General features: G+C 41.5%; 1 protein-coding gene across 11 annotated transcripts in view; it reads left to right on the top strand.

The window, feature by feature from the left end:
• Window positions 1-24,353, top strand: part of LOC120945227 (sarcolemma associated protein) — a 159,630-nt gene extending 135,277 nt beyond the window's left edge. For 7 of the 11 annotated variants that reach the window (XM_040359228.1, XM_040359225.1, XM_040359229.1 and 4 more), the window contains 9 exons: window positions 5,895-5,975; window positions 6,835-6,894; window positions 8,219-8,344; window positions 8,705-8,779; window positions 9,630-9,950; window positions 12,048-12,165; window positions 13,322-13,493; window positions 16,182-16,316; window positions 24,053-24,353. In XM_040359228.1, coding sequence (XP_040215162.1) covers window positions 5,895-5,975; window positions 6,835-6,894; window positions 8,219-8,344; window positions 8,705-8,779; window positions 9,630-9,950; window positions 12,048-12,165; window positions 13,322-13,493; window positions 16,182-16,316; window positions 24,053-24,142 — 1,178 coding nt within the window. In that variant the 3' untranslated portion in view covers window positions 24,143-24,353. Of the gene's footprint in view, window positions 1-5,894; window positions 5,976-6,834; window positions 6,895-8,218; window positions 8,345-8,704; window positions 8,780-9,629; window positions 9,951-12,047; window positions 12,166-13,321; window positions 13,494-16,181; window positions 16,317-20,953; window positions 21,044-24,052 lie in introns of all 11 variants that reach the window. The other 4 variants (XM_040359224.1, XM_040359233.1, XM_040359227.1 and 1 more) reach the window with 2 other exon arrangements.
• The last annotated feature ends 307 nt before the right edge of the window (window positions 24,354-24,660 follow it).

Genomic DNA, 24,660 nt, shown 5'->3' with positions numbered 1-24,660 from the left:
GGGTGTGGTGGCTTTATTCGTTCAATTTTCAGGGGAAGAACATTTTTGATCTTGTCAGAAATCGTGTCCTTGTTACTTCCAGTGAACTGAACAGAAAGCGAAACACTAATGTAAAATACTAATCCCCCCCCATGCCCTATATATTGGACATAAAAAAAGTAGACGTGTAGACCATGCAACAAAGAGAAACGGCAGCACGTGCAGAGATGAGGAAAATGTGTTAGTTTATTGTAGAGTCAAAGGTTTAAAAAAACATGATACACAAAGAATCCAAACTGTTCAGCAAACGCGTTTCACACAAAGTGCTTATTCATTGCTGACTTAGATGCGTACACCAGCCTGGGTTGCTACCATGACTTACCCCATAAATACAGTAGAGGAGTCACCGTAGCCATACGGGGACACCGTTATTTGCAGAATTACCAGGTGAAAGTAAAAGGGCAAAAGCCTGAAAAAGAGAGATTTAACAACATCACTTACATAGTTAGGTTGAAAAAAGACACAAGTCCATCCAGTTCAACCGCAAAAAAAAAATAAAAAAAAAAAATAAACAAACCCAATGCAATCCCATACACCCAACTCTATACCCACAGTTGATCCAGAGGAAGGCAAAAAACCCAAGCAGAGCATGATCCAATTTGCTACAGCAGGGGGAAATATTCCTTCCTGATCCCCGAGAGGCAATCAGATTTACCCTGGATCAACTTTACCTACAAATCTTAGTACTCGGTTATATTCTGTACATTTAGGAAAGAATCCAGGCCTTTCTTAAAGCAATCTACTGAGCTGGCCAGAACCACGTCTGGAGGGAGTCTGTTCCACATTTTCACAGCTCTTACTGTGAAGAAACCTTTCCGTATTTGGAGATGAAATCTCTTTTCCTTTAGACGTAGAGAGTGCCCCCTTGTCCTCAGGGTTGACCGTAAAGTGAATAACTCAACACCAAGTTCACTATATGGACCCCTTATATATTTGTACATGTGGATCATATCCCCCCTTATTCTCCTCTTCTCAAGAGTGAATAAATGTAGTTCTTCTAATCTTTCCTCATAGCTGAGCTCCTCAATGCCTCTTATCAGTTTGGTTGCCCTTCTCTGCACTTTCTCCAGTTCTCTGATATCCTGTTTGAGAACTGGGGCCCAAAACTGAACTGCATATTCCAGATGAGGTCTTACTAATGATTTATACAGGGGCAAAATGATATATCTGTCTCTGGAGTCCATCCCTCTCTTAATACAAGAAAGGACTTTGCTCGCTTTGGAAACCCGAGGCTTGGCATTGCATGCCATTATTGAGCTTATGATACTTCCATCGTATAACCTGCAATATGCGGTAATTATTGATGTTTGAAGATCTAATTCCAACATTTAAAGATCTATCCAATGGCAGATCCTTCCACAGAGTTGTAGACCTGTGGCTTCATGGGAAGTATTGTTGACCTGTTACAAACTTATTGCAGAAGACAACAATAGTCATCTGCTAGGAATATCCAACCCGGTCAAGCCACTCTTTCCCTGAGGAAGGTCAGCCAATGAATGTCAGGCGAGAGTTCAATGGACATAGGATTTTTGCGAGATTATGCCAAGTTTACTCAATGTATGTACAATTATCTTGCACTATGACACTGTACATATCCTTAGTAATACAAAATAAAAAAAAGGTATGTTCCTGGTTGCAAAAGTAGAGTTTGAGAAACCGCAGCACATTAAAATGAACCAAGAACACAATAGAGATGCTTTATTCTCCCCTTTTCTGTGGCCCATGTCTTGGAACTCCACTGCCTTGCTAATCCCCCAGCAACTACAGTTATCTGACACTTCCCAGATGTGTGTAATACCTGCTCCCTCCTCTAGTAGTGTACTAGTCATTGGGAGCAGCCACAGAATGCACTGGGTTGCCACAAAGGAAAGTATGTGTGATTTTTGGATTAGTGAGTGACCTGGTTACTTTTAGGATCAATACGGCATTTTAACTAAGTGTCTGCTCATCGAAAATACAATCTTCTTTCTCATTCATACATTGTTTCCAAACTTTTTCCAGGGTTGTGAGATTATAAGATCCTTATTTGGTCAGGATTGTTAACACCAAATGATTACATTACATAAGCTTCCAAGTATTATGTTTCAGAATGGTGCAAATTTTTTAGGATTGGTGTCAGTGTGCTTCGTACGGCTGGATGAGTACCATCTGTAAAGATAGCAGGGAAAATCCACATGGATGTTCTGACGAGGCTTTCACTTAAATGGGAACGTCGGCTCTGTACACAATCTGATTTTAGAAATGTTTGAATTGTGATCCAATATCTTTTTGTGTGTGATCAGAATGCCTCCCTCAAAGGCAAACTCAGTTGGTTATAGAAGTAACTTCACACGTACTGTATTTTCCCTAAAAATGCAGCATTTATTCGATTGAGCTTGGTTTATTTATGGCAGTGGATATAAAAAGTCTACACCCCTGAGACAAAACAAAAAATCACTTCAGAATTATTTCCAACTTTATTGTGACCTATAATCTGTACAATTCAAAACAAACAAATCTTTAAAGAGGAAAAGAAATTAAAGGTGTAATAATTTGGTTGAATTAAAGCGGGAGTTCACCCGAAAATATTTTTTTAACATTAGATTGGGCCTAATTACGAGAAGCAGAATCGGGTGTTTTGATTAAAATCAATGCAGTACTTACCTTTTTTGAGATGGATGTTCTCCCGTAGCTTCCGGGTATGGTCTCCGGGACTGTGCGTTCCTATTTGATTGACAGCCTTCCGATGGTCGCATACAGCGCGTCACGAGTTGCCGAACGTTGGTGCGGCGCTATACGGCGCCTGCGCACCGACGTTCGGCTACTTTCAGAAACTGGTGACGCGCTGTATGCGACGGTCGGAAGGCTGTCAATCAAATAGGAACGCCCAGTCCCGCAGCCCATAGCCGGAAGCAGCGGGAGAACATCTATCTCAAAGGTAAGTACTGCATTATTTTAATCAAAACACCCGATTCTGCTTCCCGTAATTGGGCCCAATCTAATGTTAAAAATTGATTTTTTTGGGTGAACCTCCACATTAAGTATGCACACCATTAAACTTATACTTTGTTGAAACATCTCTTTATTTTGTGAAAGCATTCAGTCTTTTGGGGTAGGAGCAAATCGTGCCTTGGGAATCTTTGCCTGCTCTTTTATAAGCACTCCATATTTGTCAGATTGCGAGGGCATCTTCTGTGTACCGTCCTCTTCAGGTCTTCCCACAGATTTTCAATTTCATTCAACTGGCTGGGCAGTTCCAAAGCTTTGATCATCTTCCGGTGGAGCCAATCTTTTGTTTTTTTGGAGGTATGCTTTGGGTTGTTGTGCTGAAAGGTAAAATTCCTCTTCAGCTTTTTAGCAGAGGCCTGAAGATTTTGTGCCAAAATTCACCGATTGACTGGACTAAAGTCCCAGTTCAAGCTGAAGGAAAATTGCCGCCAAGCATTATGCTTCACTGTGGGTATGGTGTGTGTTTGGTAATGTGCCATGTTGGTTTTGTGCCAACATGCTTTTTGGATAGTGGCCAACAAGTACATTTTTGGTCTCACATTTTCCCACATGCTTTTGGCAGACTTTTATGTAGGTTTTTGCAAAATTTAGCAGGACTTTGTTGCTTGTTTTTCTTAGTGTTACTAAACCCAGGACTCTGCATTCACTATATCTGATCTTCCACAGAACACGGAAATGCAATTATTTTAGTAAATATAAACTGGTAAATACCTTTTTCTCATCAGCAGTATACAGCAGTCTTGTGACTTCTATCTGTGTCTGGCCAAGCACTGGTTAAAGCTTTTAGGAGGAGTTTTCATTCTCCTCTGATTGTCTGATGAGGCTGCATGACTCCTGACTTTGTCTGAACAGTGCTGATTGGCCCTGTGTTGATCACCCTCCCAACAAAAAAACTCTAGTAATACACCCCAAATAGAGCATGCTCAGAGTCAAAGGCTCTGTTCTATCAGGAGATGAATTTGGGTCTGTGGAAGAAGGGGAGTCTCAGAGAAGACGGGCTCAAACAGCCTTTTTACACAATGCAGAGGATTAACCCCTTAGGTTCCAAAGTGAGTATAACAAGCATGCTTTACTGCATATACAGTCTGCTTTTACTGTTGTGTGTTTAGTAACACTTGAATAAGAACAGGCTTCTGTCTTGCCACCCTACCCCATAGCCCAGACTTATTAAGAATACAGGAGATTGTCGTCTTATGTCGTACACAACCAATGCTTGCTGGAAATTCCTGTAGCTCCTTCAGTGTGGTTGTAGGCCTTTTGGCAGCCTCCTGGGACAATTTTTTCTTGTTTTTTTTTTTTTTTTTCATCAGTTTTGGAGGACATCCAGTTCTTGGTAATGTCGCTGTTGTGCCATAGTTTCTCCCCTTGTCTTGTGTTTTGTGATGTATCTAGTGCCTTGGACATTTTTTTTTGTACCCTTCTCCTGACTGATCTCTTCCAACAATGAGATTGCTTTGATATGCGGATCATGATCTGTTCTGTAAGAGGCAACTGAGTAAGCCCAGGTTCACACTGGGCTGCGGGAGTGAAGCCGTACAGATGTTAATGTAAATCGCAAGCCGAAATCGCAAAAAGTAGTACAAAAACTACTTTTTGAAATCTGTGCAGCGCCGCAAATGCGGCGTTGCACCGATTAGGACGGTACCATTGCCCGCAATTGCCGCCGATTTGACATGTCAAAACGCACCAGTGTGAACCCGGGCTGAATCGCTTTGGTGACTGAAAACTCACTGCATTTGCGATGGACATTTGAGATGTTATCAATGTATTGACACCCTCAGCTGATCGCAAATTCTGTGCATTTTGAATGTAATTTGTGGAATTCTTGGGGAACTCTCCTTTCCCGAACCACGTTCTGGAGTGAACGGGCCCTCAAACACAAGCTGAATACACCTGAAATCCAGCATCATTAGCCCATTACAGTAAACTTTGCTGAAACTTTATGTATAATTTGATTAGATAGCGGTCTTTAGTATTTCCTACCCTATATGGGTTTTTTTTTTTCTCCTTTTTATGTTCCATCAGGAAGATCTCCCTTTACTTCCTATCTCAAAGTAAGATAAGGTCTCTCCACAGCAAGGGGGTAGTCCTTCTGGGATCAATTCTAAAATAACAAACATTGGAAGATTTCCACTAATCTCCTGTACATGTGATGGCTCAAAAAGAAATTCCCCCTCCATCACTTTCTGTACCTTCAACAATGGTCACTTGAACATAAAGGGTGTTGCTGTTATATCCCAGCCTTATTCCGTGCCAAACTGTTAGTAATCATAACCTAGATATGATCCTTCGCAAAATTCCACCAGGAAATTTGCTAGGCCTTAGGCAGGTACAGGAAGCTCAGGCATTGCATTGTGGCACTCTATAAACAAAGGAACAGAGGGCGCACTAGCCTAGCGCATTACCTTTGCGACAATTTATTGTTAAAGCATATAAGATTATACTCGCAGGCGAATACCGATATCAAGCAAAATACGACTTCACTTAGTGCTCCACCCAGCGTGGTCTGTTGACAAATGATTTGACGCATTTCGAGGGGTGTCCGTTCTTCCTCAGAGCTGAATTTGGAATGCAAGAAGCTGATCTTTATTTAGTGTGTATGGTCAGGTGAGGTCCCTTTTTGACTGCTGATCCAGACCCTCCCATTGGTAGGCAGGGCATATAATTAATTTCAATCCTATCAATTCAGATTCACAGGGTCAATAAGATTAGTTGAATGCACAAATGAATGAGCTCTTAAAGCATTGAGAAGGTAAATTTGGTTTTTGGCATAGAAGTATATTGATTAAAGTTATTGATTACCTAATTATTGTAAAACGCCCGTATATAAAACTGAGTTTACTGTTTCTTATCTGTGACTTTTGTAGGGAGTCCGGTAGACGTGAGAGATTCAGACTTATCAGATACACTCAGTCCTAGCAAGGATAAAAGCAGTGACGACACTACAGGTATAAGTGTGTCAGTGTAATAAGCACTCAGCTGTTACATTGTGTGGTCTAGTTGTGGAAGCACATCTGGATGCTAATCATTTATTTTGTCTGTTTTACATCTGTTTATATTTTTTTTAAGTCAAAATTATGTTCCCAAATCACAAAAACACTAATCATGAGTATTATGCATGGTAATGATTTGATGGGCATAATTCAGAGCTTCAGTGCCGTTATTCACATGTGCTGCATTTTCTGAATGATGAAATCAAGCAGTAGAATATATTGTGAATATTGCACTTGTGTTTTGTGTTAGAGACAGGAGACCTGTACCTGCACTTATACCTCTTCCCTTTGCAAAAACATTTTACAGTCCTATTGTATGTTTGGTCAGAAATCAAAGCATGGAAGATTTTTCCATCAAAGGAAGTGATGTCATTTCCTGTTCTAAACAAAATTCAGTGGGCCATTTATGAAACCTTTTTTTCCCCCAAATTACTAGTGGTATTGGAATATGCTTTAAAAGTGGAGAAATTGCTCATATCAACCAACCAGGTTCTGCCACCCCATGTACTAGCATGTTATTGTAAAGTAGAAAGGCTGGTTGCTGTGGGCAGCACATACACTTTTCTTTCAAGCACCTCTATGGATTCCTCCTGGCTCCTTAATATATCTGATTTGTCCTCCCATTTAGATTGTAAGCCCTTTGGGCAGGGAGCTCCATGTTGTCTGTCTTGTTGTGACTTGTATTTTATCTTGTGTTACGCTTTTTGTTGTTGCTTGTAAATTTGTAAAGTGGTGTGCAATCTGGAGGCTTATTGTATGATGAAGATTGTGTGCTTTTTGTATAGCTAATCACATGACACTTAATTTTTTACAGACGGCCAAATGGATGAGCAAGAGCTGAACGAATCACTTAATAAAGTTACCATACTCAAAGGTAGGCATTCTGCTTGTATTCCCTCACATTTTCTAATTGTTCTAAAAAAAAAAACATGTGGCTCCCAACTGGTCAAAATGCTTAAATGTTTCTGTCCTGATTTTGACAGTTGTGCTAAACAATGGTATTGTCCTTACCTTTTAAAAGTCACTGTCAGATCAAAGTGTTTAAAGGATGAGGTAAAATGATAAAACTCAGTTTCCTGGGGTAAAGTCTTAAAGTGGTTGTAAAACCCATTTTGTAAAATATAAAGGGTGTCCCATTCCATTGATGTGGTGGCTGTGGTTTTTTTTTGGGGGCGGCTTTTCCCTTTGCCCTCACACTGGATAATGGAGGACAGCAGCATTGAGGGAGGGGAGTGTTGGAAGGAATAGCATTTTGAAGCCAAACTCCAGCTCACACTGCAGTTACACCAGCAGTTTTTCTTTTGGAATAAACATTTTACATGACTAAATAAAAGCTGATCAATGAAAGCACCCCTATCGGTGATAAATGGCACAATCACACAACCATATACCTGCTACATTTGTAGGAGAGCCTCTGTTCTGTTGAAAAACAGGCTTACGGACTGGTTCACAAGAACAAAATTAAAGGAAAGCGAGCCATAAAAGTAAACTAATGTAGCTATCCTCATCTAAGAATTGGTATGCTGCAGTATAAGAAATGTATGCTTATGGGTTTAAGGAGATTGCCCATTGCCTCCATACTTGAAACACAACAGGCAGTGTGGGATCTCTACAAAGTAAGGCAAACTCCCTCTTACAGTTATCATTGGTAATTGGAACATGTGCCCCCTCCTTTCCAAGTCTAGTAACAACTTGGTTTCCTCGCTCTGTCCTGGTAACAATGTTTACCAGGACAAGTCGGATGAGCAATAAAAACAAAGGGTCTTACCACAGGCACATTGGTACTGAAAACTAGAAAACAGATGGCATATGTTGGCTATCCCCCTGTAATTCTAAACACCTGAGCTGATTCATAAAAACGGGAGTAAAAGTTGAGCTGCTGAATTAGAACAACCATCCACACCTAAGTATTTCAGAAATTTAAAATATTAAACCTTAAATGTGAGGGCAGCAGGTTCATTTGTAATGCTTTTCTAAAGGCTACATCTGCATATAAAAGTGAATTTTTAGTTATAACAAGTCTAGTCGGTTGTGTCAAACTGAACTGGAGCAGCTCTTGGGGGCAGCAGATTGACTTGATTCTAGTTTTGCTTTCAATCCCCTTTCACTCTCACCTTTTTTTCTTTCGGTGTGTAGCTTCGTGCTTTTGGTCCTATGATGGAGTAAAGTCATAAGATGTTGTTGTGTTTTTCCTCCAGATGAGATACATCATGTACAATCTGGCACTAATGATGCAAAACACGAGATCCAGCAGCTGCGGAAAGAACTGTCCGAAGCCCAGGATCTAGCCAAAACTAGTCGACAGAAATGCTTAGAACTCCAAGGTGAGATTGGGGTTCCTGGTTGAGATTTTGTTCTTGCACATTTGATATGGCTGATATGGCGCTGGTGGACGCCCCTTCAAAGAAAGATGCAGGCCTGAATTCTGTAAGAATGTGCAAGAACACTGCATACCTCAGAATGGCTCAAAGTGTAAGAGATGAAAGGTGGCCTCAGACCTAGCGCCTCTTGAGGCCACCTCCCATCTCTAGCACCTTGAGAAGTTCTGAGGTGTACAGCATTCTCCTTGTATCAGAGTTGTGGGAATTACATTTATCTTGGAATTTTATTTTAGGGAAGGCAAGACCTGTGTGTTTTTTTTTTTTTCATCTTTTGATATTCTAATGCAGATTTTGTCTTTTCAGCACTCCTAGAAGAAGAAAGAACGTTCAGTAGAAAACAGGCTGAAGATTCCACCAAGCAGATCCAGAACCTCCAAGGTATTAAAGATAATGTTGCCTGATTTCTGCCGAAATCAAGTCAAATAAAAGATAGAACTTTATTGCTTTTTGGAGTAAGTAGGTTAGCTAGTTTGAATGATAAAGATGTTCGAAAAAGCGGTCTCTGTGTACTCTCAGGACTCATGAAAAACTCTGATCTATGCAACTCCATTGGTCAGTGCAGTATCTTTAGTGTTTCAAGCGCTCCTTCTGTTTTTTTTTATACAAAAATCAGGAAAAAAAGTAAATTCACTCCATACATTATCATGTTTAACTCTTTGCACTAGAATTGCTTGTGTTGTGCAACAGCTTTGATTTGTCGGATGTCTCCATAGATGGCTTGCAGATGGTGATGTCTGCTTTTCAGAAGGCAGCTTAGGTGATTGTCTTTTGTCTTAAATTATCAGTTTCCACTAGGGACGTTCATTGCCATTTACTGTTCAAAAGAGATATTTACTTACCATGTTTGGGGGCTCCAATGGCTTTCATAAGGTAGTTGGATTTGCGGGTTTGCTCTTATTGTTTTCATGCATCATAATTGGGCACTGTATGTGTAAAGATGAAGGCTTGGTGGGCAAGGCAATCGCAGAGTGCTCGGTCTCTTGGAAATATAGTGATTGAATGTTTTCTGACTCCTGTTTTTCTGTGTTTTCTCATAGGCATAAGATTGTTCTGATATAGCTGAACTTGTTTTATCTAAAGATAATCTTATGTTTTTTTGGTACCTGTACAAATATATATTCTTGAGCAACCAAAAGGTGCATATCATGTATTCCCACAGTTTGCTTTTCTGACACACAATATGGTCAGGGTTTTATATGATTAACGTTCACTATTTCTATTGATTCAGCTCAGTTGCATAGGTTACAGGAAGAGATAGAAATCCTGCGGGAACAGAAAGAAAATGAGATCTCCAGCACCCGGGAAGAGCTGATGAATGCCCAGGAAGAGATTGCCATCCTGAAACATGTGTCTGAACAGGTAGCCAATGAAAGAGAAGGTGACATACGTGAGCTTCAGGGTGAATTGCAGGAGGTGCGCCTCGAGCTGGAACACTGGAAGAAAACTGCGTCCGATTATGAGAAGGAAATTCTCACTCTGCAAGCCAGTTTCCAGACCCAGTGCAAGGATCGGGAGGACCAGCAGAAGAGCGAATCAGCACGGTGGCAGAGTAAGTACTATCGTCGTATTTTGCATCCTAAACCATCTCCACAAAAACACGCACATCCTAAAGGTGATTGTTGTCCTCCAAACTCAATTCTATCTTTCTGCCACTTTACCAGATAAACACTGCCTTAGCTAGGACAAAAGAGGGGTCACTACGTCTTCAATTATTAACCTGGTCCAACTGGGATTCAAGGGGAACCAAAATGTAATTTATTGCAGCTTACCAGTTTTTAGATGTGGTTGCCTGAATTAGGTTTCAGACCAAAAACATTTTCAGCAAGTACAGAAAATTTTAATTATTGCCAAAAATGCAGTATCTTTGTTACTAATTGGTTAATTAAGTGACAGAACAGACCATCTTCTTTCCTTTGTAAACTATCTATACCCTAGTAATGGCAATAAACAAAGGTAGACATGTTTTGATTTTATATATATATATATATTCTGTTTTTTTTTTTTTAATCGACTAATTTCGATTAATTATAACGCACATACAGATCCAACTACTTTTAGCTGATCTCCTTGGAGTTAAAATCGATGTAGCTCCATAAACTGTAAAAATGGTGCGAGTAATACCAAACGGTACCAAAAGCAGTCATAAAAACATGTAGCTAAGTATGATACTGGTATAAAAATGTGTACAACAATGCCACTGCTAAATCCAGATGAGGAGAGGTTAACATCAGTCCGTCGGCATGTAGATGTCCCATGAAGGGAACTATCACAACTCCCAGTGGATGGTTGTAGAATCCCAGGTTGATAGAGGGAAGTGTAACAGACCTTGCGTGCGGCAGATAGTAAGGTCCCGCCGGCATGCAGATATGAAGGCACAGCAAAGGAGCCCTTCAGATGGACACGGCAAGCCCCGCCGGTGTCCGTGACGTCACCGGATCTCCGACAGAACTCCCTGAAGGCCCAGAAGCCGGCGGAGAGGTGAGTACCAATCAAAAGAATTTTAATCGATCAAAAAAATTAAAGATTAATTGATTAATTAAAAGTTACAGCCCTAATAAATAAATAAAAATATATATATATATATATATATATATATATATATATATATATATATATATATATAGCTACACGGGCTGGACTGAAAAGGATGAGTACGCATTGATATGTATGTTCGCCAAATTGGCAAATGAATATGGAGGTAAAAAAAGCTGTAAAAAGTAAAACTAATGAGGACATATTTTCTGAGGACTGGTAAGAATGAATTCTCATTTTTTGTTTTAGGGTTTGGATGCACTTTAAAGTTGATTGGCGTAACAGCCTCTAGTGTGGGTTGAGTGCAGAGGCCCTTTAGGCTGCCTACAGAGAAAAAAGTTCACCCCACTCTGCTTGACCCATGGCCACTGAAATGCCACCTAAATCGGTATATTTTGGGTCCCATAAACGCCAGGCCATTCCAAGTTTTTTTTTATTTTTTTGTAAAGTCTCTCTCTCTCTCCTCCTTTTTTTTTTTTTTTTTTTTTTTTTTACAAACCATACATGTTATACTTCATCTATGAAGTTGGTTTTGCACAGAAAAGCCCAGATCCTCATCTTCTCTGGTCCCTCTTTGCTGCTCCTGGCCCCTCCCTTCTGTTGAGTGCCACCACAGCAAGCAGCTTGCTATGGGGGCACCCAAGCTGGGCTGCAGCTCCATGTGTTCATTTAGACACTGAGCTGCCATTCGGCCCCATCCCCTCTCTCTCCTGATTGGCTAACTGACTTTGACAGCCGTGGGTGCCAATGCCGCTGCTGCCATGTCTCAGCCAATGAAAAGGGAGAGTCTCGGATGGCGGAGGAACTTGTGGACATCGTTGGGCAGAAATGGGGCTCAGGTAAGTATTAGGGGGGTGCTGGGGAGGATGCTACACACAGCAGACTTTTTAGGCATAGAATGCATGAAGATAAAAAAAACCTTCTGCCTTTACAACTCTTAAGTTTTATGAAAAAATTGTGTTGGGTCTTTTGATGACAGTTGCTGCATTTTTGAATTGATTGAGATTTCATTCTACGTATAAGAACTTGGCATTGTTTCCTTTTTAATATTAACCATAATGAAAAATTAGGGAGCTTTCAACTTGGATAATGTATGTTGCCTTCTCTTCCAAAGCTGAACTTGAGGAGCTCAAACACAGTCTCTCTTCTCTGGAGACAGAATGCAAGGCTCTGCAGAAGGAGAACAAAGTGCTGACTGAGGAATGCCAGAAGATAGAGGGCGAGCTTCGCAGGTAAGGGCAGAATATCACCCCATGGGCAGATCTAGAATATTAACATTTTACATTTGTATTTTTCTTTTATTAACAAAACCTACAAATAAAAACATATTTGTGCATCAGTGCCTCCGTTATGTTTTTTTAATGAAGAGTTGAAGGCACTCATACAGGGGCTTCCCGAATTGGGTTGTTTTTGCATCTGTAGTCTGTGTCGTCCGCCCCCACCCCCACCCCCGATCCCTCTTCACAGGATTTGACTGACAGCAACAAGGTCCTGAACTCACATTCATACATGCATACACATACCAGGGGCTAACTTAGACAAGATCTAATTAACCTACCAACATGTTTTTGGAGTGTGGGAGGAAACCGGAGATATTTACTGTACCTAGAGGTAAGCCGCCTTATAGGCTTGCCTGTAGGTATAAATCATTAGTGTGTGTGTGTGTGTGTGTGTGTTAAAATATATACTTAGTTGTGAATTGTATTTTGGGAGTTCATCCTTAATCTTTTGAGGACAGATGTTCTACAGACAAATTTCAGAGCCTGAAACAGATTGCTTGGATGTTTCGTTTTCTTTTTTTGTATGCTATGTGGCTTATTTGTCATGCCTTGAAGGCTGTGTGATACACTAAGGCCCCTTTCACACTGGGCAGGGGAGGTGCGGTGGCGGTATAGCGTCGCGATTTTTAGTGCTGCTATATCATTGTATTTACCATGATATTCGGCCGCTAGCGATGTGGTGTGGTTTTTAACCTCCGCTAGTTGCCGGAAAAGGGTTAATACCGCAGAGGCGCATTGCCGGCAGTATTACCGCGGTTTCCCATTGATTTCAATGGGAAGTAGCGGTAAACACCCCGCTTCCATACCGCTCCCAAGATTATTATTTTTTCCTCCCGCCAGCGCATCGCCTCAGTTCGAAAGCCCTCGGGCTTTCACATTAAGAATGCTGGGACAGGATTATTTCAGGCGTTATTAATGCGCTATTTTTAGCGCTAAAGCACCTGAAATATGCCCCAGTGTGAAAGGGGCCTTACACTATTTCTCTGCAGTTAAACAATTGCTTTATCATGGGTTGGTGTGTGTTTGTTTTAAGCCCACTGATATCCTATTCAAATGGATGCATTATTTTTTTCCCAAGCCAATCATTGCCTCTCTTTATACTTTGTAGTTCCCAGAAGCAGTCCCAAGACCTCACAAGTAACCTCGGGGTTCTGGAAATAAACCGCAAAGAGCTTGAAAAGCAGGTGGGCTCTCTCAAAGAGCAAAGTCAGCGAGAGGCAGCCGACTTAAAAACTCATCTGAAAGAGGCAGAGAATCGTGTACACAGCATTCAGCAAGAGGTAAGATGGGGCAGTATTGAGCAAACAGTGCTTAGTGAATTTAAGGACGAGAGAATTGAAGAGACATGCAGGTCCAAGAACCAGTACGATTCTTTAGGCAGCCGAGGACAGGGATTATCCATCTAAATTAATGTGAAAAAATTACGCATTAAATTTAGTTTCACTGGTTATCGGGCTCTATGGATCTATCCAACTCTTAAATAGTACATGTGCAATTGACCAAATGATAGCATGAAGAGAAGAAGTCTGCTGAATAAAGAATGGAAGTGACTGTTTTTTTAAAGCTTTCTTCTTTAAAGGCCAAGTCCAGTCAGTGGATCATGGGTGTAATGCTAGGTTTCTGCAGACTTTCTCAGGTCTATGTCCATACTGTGGTGCAGCCTTTCAGCCGAGGAACTGGAGGAAATTTCAGTGACCTACTTGTGCATCGACTATTGTACTCTTCTATTCAATTGATTGCTTCAAGTCCGTCTGCCATGGTTGCAGAAGAGACTTGTAGTTTATTCATTCACAGATTTTTGTAAAGGAATGACGTGGCTGTGCAGGCAGACCCCCTCCCCCCCCCGAAGAACCTCCCATGTTGTCACAGAGCTGAGAAATTTATGGGCTGATCCCATTTGCACCATGTTACATTTTACACCTTAAATATATGTGTAACATGGTGCAAAATGTGGCGTCGGCCTTTAAATAGGAACTCCACTATATCAAGTTTGCTTCTAAGCAGACCATTTAAAATATCTTCAGTTTAATGAAACGTAAAACAATTATGCAATCCCAATTTCTTCTACAATCCTATATGTGGGGGGAAAAAAGGCTGATATATTATCCAATAGGAACTTTAAGCAGAGTTCAACCCAAAAGTGTCAAACTCAGCTTTTGGGGAGAGGTGGGGGAGGGGGCAAGCAGGTACCCGATTTTGACAGGTACCTGCTCCCACTTTTTTCGGTCGCCTAAGCAATCAGAAATGGAAGATTTCCTAAAGTCTTCTGGGACATATGACAGGTCCTGGAGAACTTCAGGGACAGTCACGGAGTGCAGCGCTGCACGCGTATGTGCAGTGGGCACCTGGCTGTGAATCCGCAAGCTGTCACACGTGGGTGCCCATGGTAGAGATGCCAGCACCACCGAGGGAGGAGACGGGGACAACACAACGCGGCTGAGTGCTCCGCTGGACTGTGGGACAGGTAAGTGGCCATTAATTAAAAGTCAGCAGCTACAATTTTGTAGCTGCTGACTTTAAATAAACAAAAGTATGACTGGAACTCCGCTTTAAATCTTTGCTTAATGCGTTAATCGTAATGATGCAGTTGTGATGTCTTTGGAAGAAACTTCATGTGGCTCTCACTGATTAACCGTTATCTTTAAAACTGAATTCCAGAAATTCAGCCACTTTTAAAATTTGTAGGCACACTGTGAGTCAAGTCCAAAGATGTGGACTTATCTCTATAAGACCCCTTTCACACTGCAGCACCCTTAAAACAGCGCTCGCTAGCGGGGCGGTTTTTACCCTACAAAAAAAGTCCAGTTTTGCAGCGCTTTGGAAGCTGTACCCATTCAGTGTAATGGGCAGGGGTGTTTTGGGATCGCTTAATACAGCGCTCCTAAGCCACCCCAAAGATGCTGCTCCTTGCAGGACTTTTTCTAATGTCCCGCAAGCACTCCACCGAGTGTAGAAGCGCTCATTGCACATACTTTGAGACCGTTTTAGACGCATTTTAGAGGCTACTTCAATCGCTAAAACGCCTGAAAACTGCCTCAGTGTGAAAGGGGTCTTGCTTACATATGACGGATTTATTTCACTTCTGGAGATCCTTTCCTGTGAGGGGAGACAGCAGCTATGTCCACCCCCTCCCCTCTGCTGCCCATTCACAGAAGCCTTTGTATTTTGTAAATGTGTTTGCACTATGCGATTTGCCTCTGAATGCCTTTTGATAATGGGGTAGGAAGTGTTTTCCTCTACGAAATGCAGGTACAGCAGCCTATTCAATAGAACAGGGCTGACTTGTCTGTGCAAATGCAGCTCAGAGAGACGCATAGATGCGAACCAGGCATAAGTAGTGAAGCAACTAGGATTCCAGCCCTGGAGCATTCATCCAAATACAGGTTGGCAAAACCAGCCACCAAATCTATGACCTGCTAGGTTCCCTTTTAAAGCAGCCTTTTAAAAAAAAGTTTATAGTAGAAATTTTTTATCATAAAAGAAAATGCTTGCAGTATAGAGTACAGTAAAACTGACCTTGTTGCCACGAGCAAGCGGCCCCTATTGAATAAAACAAAAAACCTATTGAATGCACATGGTTATGGCAGTCGGTGAGCCAAATTTTCACCGTTTTGCAGAGATGTGAGCGAAGGCCTTATAATGACATGGCAGCCCATGGAAAGAATGGCTGTCCTGGAGAAGTAAAGGTGGTAGGGGGGAGATTGTGGTTGATGGGCTATGCGATACAGTGGGAAATTTACGATAGCAGTGAACAATGGACTTGCCATCCTCTGTAAAGGGGCTGTTTGTTGCATTTTGTGTTTTTTAGCAACAGGGGTCACATATACATATGTATATAATTTACAATATGACAATTATCATTCAGCTTACTAGTTTCATTAGTAGCAGTAAGGATATGTACGTATGTCACATATTTACGGTGATCGTATTGAGTAAGGCATGTCGAATTTTCTCCTCTGGTTTTGCAGTATGCGGGGACCCAGAATAAGCTATCTGAGCTAAAAGTGACTTTTGAAAAGACTGAACAAGAAAAGCAAACAATGGTGGAGGAGCTGAAGCAATGCAAAGAGAACTTGAAGCTGCTGCAAGAGAAGGGGAATAATGTAAGTATGAGCAGGAGGGGCACACATACCAGACTATTGACTGGATGCAGAGTACAGGAGGAAAGTGACTTCATTACTGCCCATCATGCTTCAGTTTTTGTGGTCTCATGTCACGCAGCAAACTCGGCATCTCTTCTAGTAATGCTAAATATTTATTTTAGCCCACCAGAGCTCTTTATAGGCTGGCTGCCAGACTTTATTTTCAGGATGCTGGTAATGTAATGTAATCAGTGAGTCAGCTGTCCTTTTATTGCCTGGCTACAAAGGAATTGGTTTCCTTGAGTTGTTAAATACCTCTCTTTGCTTGTAATATAAACTTGCGTGATATGCCTCCCCCCCCCCCCTTTTTTTTTTTATTAAATAAGTGAAATGACAGAATCACTGGCTTAAACAGGATAAACTTGCTATAACATGCAATAACAAACTGCAAAATGAAGTTCCCCTGGAGGATGTTTTCTCTTACTAACACAATCGTAGCACCAAACATGTGCTCACTGAGAAAACAACTTATTTTGGGGGAACAACCTCTATTGGTTGGGAACATTCAGCCCAGCAAATTGAGTTTTCTCAGACTAGTTGACATGAGTGTTTGCATCACCCATGGTCATTGCAACCACCTTTGCTCAGATTGGTCAGAGTTGCCCAGATTATGCAGCCATATTGGCTTTAATTGCCAGAATATGAATATACCTCTTGTCAAAGCATAAAGGAGAGGATGTAAACCAATTTTTTTTCTAACTTTCTCTGAAAGATTGAAAGGGAAAATCTAGTAGCAGTTGTAAAAAAAACACTAAATTTCTTAAAGGGGTGGTTCCCCCTAAAACAAATTTCTAACAATACATTCGTAAGACCCGTTACACTGCGGGTAGGCTGGCTTTTGTTTTTTTAGTACATACCTCGATATCGGCGTTTCGTCCCTTGGCGGTGGGCGTTCCTAGTTGATTGACGTTACTCCGACGGGCACATACGTGACGTCACGACTTTCCGAAAGAAGCCGAACGTCGCTGCGCAGGCGCCGTATAGAGCCGACTCTATACGACGCCTGCACAATGACGTTCGGCTTCTGTCGGAAAGTCGTGACGCGCAGTATGCGCCCGTCGGAGGAACGTCAATCAACTAGCAACGCCCACCGCCAAGGGACGAAACGCCGATATCGAGGTATGTACTAAAAAAACAAAAGCCAGCCTACCCGCAGTGTAACGGGTCTTACGAATGTATTGTTAGAAATTTGTTTTAGGGGGAACCACCGCTTTAAGTTTAATTTGAAAGTCCTACTGTGCTTTGAAAAATGCAGACAGCAGCTTTGTGGTTTTAAAGGCAGAATTTTATTTTTTTTGCACCTTTTTAGTTCTTTGAATTTGGGTAAAAAACTTTCTGCCAGCAGCTCCCCCCAGCCCCCTAAATACTTGAACCTGATTTCAATCCAGCGATGTGCACAAGAGCAGGTGCTCTTTCTCCTAATTGGCTCAGAAGCGGAAGCCATTGGCTACTGCTTTTGTCAATCACAACCAGGGAGGGGGGGAGCAGGGGGCTGCGCAGAGCCGCTCGCTGTGTGTATTATGGACACACAGATAAGCGGTTCGGTAGCGAGCACTCACGGGTGTCCCCATAGCAAGTGGCTTGCTATGGGGCATTTGGTAGGGGGAAGGGGCCATTAGCCCTGGCGGTGGTAACTAACAAGGAGGATCGGGGCTGCTCTGTGCCCAACCGCTACACCAAGCTGGTAAGTACAACAGGTTTGTTATTTTTAAAAAGTAAAGTTTTGCCTTTGAAATGATTCTAAAGTAAACTTGTGCCCAGGCTACACACACTATAGTATTGGTATATTCTGGACAAGCAGCAAAAGCACTTTTAAACTTCACAACTGTAGCTCTTGGCATTGTAGAGGAATTCATCCTGAAAGATCATAATGTAGGCAGTTCCATGTTGTCTCTTCTTGGACATGTTAGTGTTTGCTGTTTTGGACTTCGGTTGGACTGCTTTTGGACATTCGGAAAAACATGAAAGACTGTGTCCCTCAATGATTAAGAAACAAAAATAGAATTTTCGTACTACCCTTAAAAGCCTTTTCTTTGAATGTGAGAGACACAGGTCCCCTCTGTGTTTGCGTTTACAAAACTGAGGCATGCTGGTAGGAGGGGTTATCTTAGGCTGATTGATTGATTGAGAGAGATTCATTGATTGATATATATATATATATATAATCTCTCAATCAATTATATATAATCTATATCTCATTATATATATATATATATATATATATATATATATATATATATATATATATATATATATATATACACACACATACACATACACACACATACATACACACACACACACACACACATATATATGTGTATAATCTATCCCAACTAAAATGAAGTACAGGCTTTCTTTAGGTCTAAAGTATGCTATAATTGTTCAGAAATTCACAAACCCAATCCGTTTTACTTGAGGATGAACAGATGCACACCTATAGACTTTCCGGTTGGCTAGAATATTACATTTGGCCAATTTCAGTTTTTGATTGGTTTTCTGCCTTCAGTCTCACAACTACAAACATTTCATGCCTATACAGTTTGGGCCATGAATAAATATGCAGCAAGTGCCTATCGCAGGATATGAAACGTTGTGCTTGTGCATTTGTTAGATGCTTATAAGTGGTAGAAATCTGTGTGCTCTGTTGCATGTTGGTTAAAATGCACCAACCTTGATGTGGAATGCACGTGAGTCCTCATGCCCTGGTGTGCCTTGTGCTTGGAAAACAAAGAACACTGAATCGAAGTTAATGCTCACAGTACAGAGCTACAACACTTGGAAGAACCTGATTAGTCTGTCTGCATGTCACATGACTCTCCTGCCAGATGATCTCCCAGATGTAGGCGGTGGATTATATAGGAAGATTTGTCATTAGATGAGTTGCCCAATTTGTTTCCAATTTGCCTGAGCACGTTACAATCAGTTAAAAATTCACATTTATTGGTACATAGAAATTTTTTTCTAACAGTCCACTATGTTTGAACATCTTTTTTGCCCAGGTATAGTAATTGTGTTAAAAAATTGTCTAAATAAAGTCCCTGTGTATAGGTTTATGGGTTGTGTGTGGGTGAAGTCATAACCCGGTCTTGCTATAGAGGAAGAATTTTCAATGTTTCCATGTCCATGAACACTTTGCAGCTGGTTACGGTGATTGAAGTGCATATGTAGAATAGAAACGTGTTTAAGTCTCTAAATTTAATGTGCCATTTCTTTCAGCTTTAGTGGTTATCTACGTACTGTATAGCTAAGGTACTTGGCATTGTGGGATATTACAGGAGCTAAGGAAACATCTGTTATGTGCTTAGCAACTGACTATAACCTTTATAATGGCTTTCAATTCGATTCTATTGAGATCTAACCAATAGAATGTTAAACCCCAAACATCTAACACAATATACAAAGTAATTGGCATGTCAGCACTGCAATGAAGTGTTTAATTATTTTAAGTTTTGTATTCACAAGTTAAATATTTGAAGCATATCTAAACCCAAATCAACTTTTTACAGCTTACCAGTGTTAAAATATTTTTTCACTCGCTGTTCCTGCCAGTAACACACTTCCAGTCCTACTCTGACCATGCTCACTCACCCTTTTGTTTTAGGACAGCAGAAGAAGCCAGATAGGAATATTGGACTTATCTAATCCTTGTGATAGGTGGGGCAATGCAGCCATGATTCATATATACCGGCTTTCACCCGAGCACATACATGGGCTGGAAGTGGTTAAAATTATTGCCAGCCATTTTTGAGATTACAGTAAAATGTTAAAGGTTATATACAATTAATAGTGATTTGGGTTTGGTTAAACGCCTGTTTTATATCTATACCGATTACTCACTGAGTGCAAGCCTGCACCTTGAAAAATGAGCAGCAATAACAGTTGACTGTGGCAGCTTACAGATTTATGATGTTCAGGAACTAATCAGAAATCCGATTGGACTGCTGATCCTAAGCTCATTTTGTTGAAAGGGCTAGTGCATTAATTTGTGACTAAGCCCCTGTTCACATTGGTGCATTTGGCACTTCATGCCACATGCCAAATCGCAGCCCATTGCCGGCATCGGCACTGTGCCAATTGGTGAGACGCTACACCAATTTCCAAAAGTAGTTCCTACACTACTTTTGGCGACTTTGGGGGTGATTTCAATAGACATCTGTACATAAACCCACACAGAGGTTTTTCAATTCGCCCCCGAACTCGCACTGAAATGCGGGTTTGAAATCGTGTGAGGTCAGCTGAACTTGCATGATTTCAAACCTGTGTTCAATGTGAGCGAGGGCTGAAGCCCAACCAAATCTTTGGAGAGGAATAGCCGGTAGCTAGCAGTGAAAAGATGGGTTCAGTTAGAAAAGTGGTGATTTTTTTTAAAATTATTTTATTAGCAGAGATCAGACCTCACTATAAAGTAGATAAGGCAGAACATTAGCCCCTTCCTTTCAAAATATTGTGTTAGATGTTCTATTTTTCTGTTTGATTTCCTTTGTGTATAAGCTGCAGGTGGCATTGATTGCTGTCCCAATACCAGCAAAATCAGTCTCGAGCTCTGTATTGATTAAAGCACCTGAGTGATTTCTAATATGCCTTCCCTTCTTCAGCCTTCTGCGTTACTTCCCGTCCCAGCCGTTTACTTTGGCGTAGTCGTGGCTATCCTGTATTGGTGTTACGGCCTGTTTTGGTAGAGAAAGGTACACGCTGCTCTTGTCTGTCCTTCACACTCCACCTACATGTCCCATCCTTGTAACACTAATGCATGGTCAGGTAACAGGACGGGCTGTCCGCTGCCAGAGTGACTGAAATGTACTAACCATCTAACATCTGTCTGTCTCTTCTTGTGTGTGCTAAACACTTTTCTTCCAGTGACTGTCCATCTGAGTGTATGAAAAAGCCCTGCACCGAGGGAAGAGCAGTGTTCAGAAAGGCTCAAGGTCAAAGTTTGATCAGGTGTTTTAAATGCCTGTTAGAGGTGTTGCATAAGGCATTGAACCCTGGTACAACATAGCTGCTTGGCTATGAAGCGTTAGGAGGTATTGAATTTAAAGGGATCTCCACTTTCAAAAAAGTAATAAAGTACTTGCCCCTAAATGATGACCAGGGTCTTTTTTTCTCAGACTCAACTAATTTACCAACCTCCACTGCGACCTACTGGTCTCAACTTTGGTGTGAATGCTTCCCTGCCTACGCAGAGAAAAGTTCAATTTTCTCCTCACCTCATTTCTAGCAGCTTACACCTTCCTTGTGCTCAACACTTCATAAAGCCGCCGGGACTAGGAAAGAATGCCTTTTTTAAGCTTCAAATGTACCTATGAACGCTTGGGCTCCTTTCACACGTGCGGACTGTATGTCTGCTTTTTTTATCCGTCCGTTTGCGGATGAAAAAGGGACATACATTGGTCCCTATGTGATTGCAGGTGTCAGCGGATGAACATCCGCTGACATTCGTAATAGTCCGCCTCCGCAAACATCCGATTTTGCAGACGGAAGAAGATCCTATTTTTTTTCTTCCGTCATCGGATCGGATGAACACGGACATATGGTCCGTGTAAATCCGTTCCCCCCCATAGGGGAGAGCTGAGAAAAGACGGGGCGGTCCATGCACAGTGTGCGGAGACAGCCCTGTCATCCGCCTGCTCAGCGGGGATCAACGGAGCGATCCCAGCTGAGCTTACGGACATACGGAGGCGGATCATTACTGATCCGCCCCGTGTGAAAGGGGCCTAACTGTGGTGTTGAGTCCTTCCATGGCCTAAAGTGGCAGTACTGGGCTTATTATGAGCACCATTGCTGTCACATGGGATAGGAGTCGCATGCTCACCTAGAAAAGATGGGTATTTAGCTTTACTCCTGGTGGTTGAATAAAGCAATGGGTGAATTCAGTTAAATTGAGAATATCATGCTAATGAGCACTGGAAACAAGTGCACCTTCTACTTTACAATGTAAAAAGTCGGCTACTCGGTGAACTCTTGATAAAGAATTTTTTTTCAGCGGCTACATATAAAATGACACGGAATCAGAAATGCGGCGCATTTCGATGTATACAGCTTCATCATAGCATACATTGTATGCTATGAGGAAGGCTGTATAGGTTGAAATGCATTGCATTTCTGATGCTGTCATTTTACATGTAGCCAATAAAAAGATTTCTTTAAAGCGGTGTTTCACCCTAAAAAACAAGTTTCTATGATAACATCAAGCATACTACCGCGAGCTACAGTGTGCCTTTCTTTTTTTTTCGCCGTACTCAGTTTACTGCCGTAATGAAGTTTGACTCCCCGCGGGGAATGGGTGTTCCTATGCACAGCCGGCTATGGCGCGTCATGCTTCCCGAAGATAGCCGAAATAGGACTTGCCTCTTCGCGGCGCCTGCGCACAGACATCGGAGCTGACTGCGCAGGCGCCGTGAAGAGGCAATTCCTATTTCGGCTATCTTCGGGATGCATGACGCGCCATACCTGGCCGTCAATCATCTTCCCTGTGCATAGGAACGCCCATTCCCCGCAGGGAGTCTGAAACTTCATTACGGCAGTAAACTGTGAGTACGGCGCCAAAAAATACAATATAGACGTACTGTAGATCGCGCTAGTATGCTTGATGGCATGCTAGGAAAAAATTTTTTTTTTTTAGGGTGAACCCCCGCTTTAACATTCTCAAAGGTCTGAGTGATGACCCTGTTCTGTGGCCGCTGCTTAGAAGAGGTTTTAAATGCATTTTTGAAAGTGGAAGATCCTATCAAATTGTGTTAACTTACTTTAAGCCCCTCCCTGTGCAGATGTTCCTGGGGATCTTTTATTGATGGCAGTAGCGGCTAAACCCAACGGGGGTCTATCCATCTACTGAAGCTATACCCCACGTAGCTGTGATTGACATCTTAGTAGAATGCAACATTTAAGTAAAGATTTTTGCTGACAAACTGACTGCCTTTCTCAACACTCATTTTTGTAATCCTTTCTTTAATACTATACGTGCCTGTTAAAAGCAAATTTCTTTCCATATACTACAGAGATAATAAAGAGTGAGTGGTTGGGAATTGTACTGAGTGTGAAAAAGCAATGTTACCTGTGTCTGTGCATGGTTGGTTTGTATTTGCAACAGCTAATACAAACCTATATATAACTTGGATGTGTGTTTTCTTTCTCTACAGGTGTATGCTATTTCTCAGTAGTCGCAATGTGGAGTAAAAAAAAGTGTAGTACAGTAACTAATTGCAACCGATCAGCAGTTGTCTTGATTATTTTGACTGCTTATTGGTTATTATAACTTACTGTACTTAATATTGCATATAGTACTGTCTTGATAAATAAACCCTTTTTATTTCTCTATCTTTTCATCTATCTACCCACCAGTGTATTTGCCCGTTTACTCACCTGTGTACTTGACCTTCTACATATTGATCTACCTGATCATCTACCTACCTGTCAGTCCAACTGTCTGCTTACCCATCTGTGTCTATCTAATGTTTTGTCTTACTGTGTACTTGCTCATCTACCTTCCTGTCTATAATTCAGATTTTGCTCTTAGCGTTCTGGTAAACCGTACATTTGTCTAATTCTAACAGAAATGTTTCCTAGGTCGCAAACAGCCTGTAAGTATTTTAAGAGCTGTTGGCATCCCTCAAGTTACAGCCTGTAATGGCCTGTAAGAAGCTTTCTTCCATGCTTAGTCAATCATTTCTATCTTGTGTGTCTTCTATTTACAGAAACAGTGGCCTTGGATGACTGTGATGGCGGCGTTGGTAGCCGTGACCGCAGTGATACTGTATCCCAGCCTCAGCAGAGGCTCCCCGTGAGACTGCTCATCAAAGCCATGTACTGTCCTCCATCTTAGCCAGCACCGGTCACATTTGGAGAACACACAGAAAATAAAATGGATCCTTACTCTTCCTTTTTACCTCTTAAACCCACAAGTCTCTGAGAGAACAGAAGTAGGACCATTGCTTTAACCTGTAATATATGTAATAGTCCAGCAGGGGAATAAAGATAAGACTTTATCTTACTTTAGGCAAGACTTTAATTGCGATCTTTCATGTACCTGTTAAGTCTAGTTTGGTGGTATCGGAGATACTGTTATGGCCTTGAGCAGGCTTATGGTACCAAATTATTTATGATGTTTTGGGTTTGTGGCTGTTTTACTCTTAAACGTCTTGTAAAGATCATATAACTTTTTGCCATGGGAAACGCACACATCAAGGTATAGCAATGAGATGCTGATGGAATTTTCCAGCTGTCCCATGTTTTTATAGAGCTGTCAGGATCACACTCCTTTTAAAGAGAACCTACTGCGTCCACACTAATTTTAGTTTAAATT

The sequence above is a fragment of the Rana temporaria genome, chromosome 7, assembly GCF_905171775.1.
Source record: "Rana temporaria chromosome 7, aRanTem1.1, whole genome shotgun sequence".
NCBI lineage: Eukaryota > Metazoa > Chordata > Amphibia > Anura > Ranidae > Rana > Rana temporaria.
This window is presented reverse-complemented; position numbering and strand designations above follow the sequence as displayed.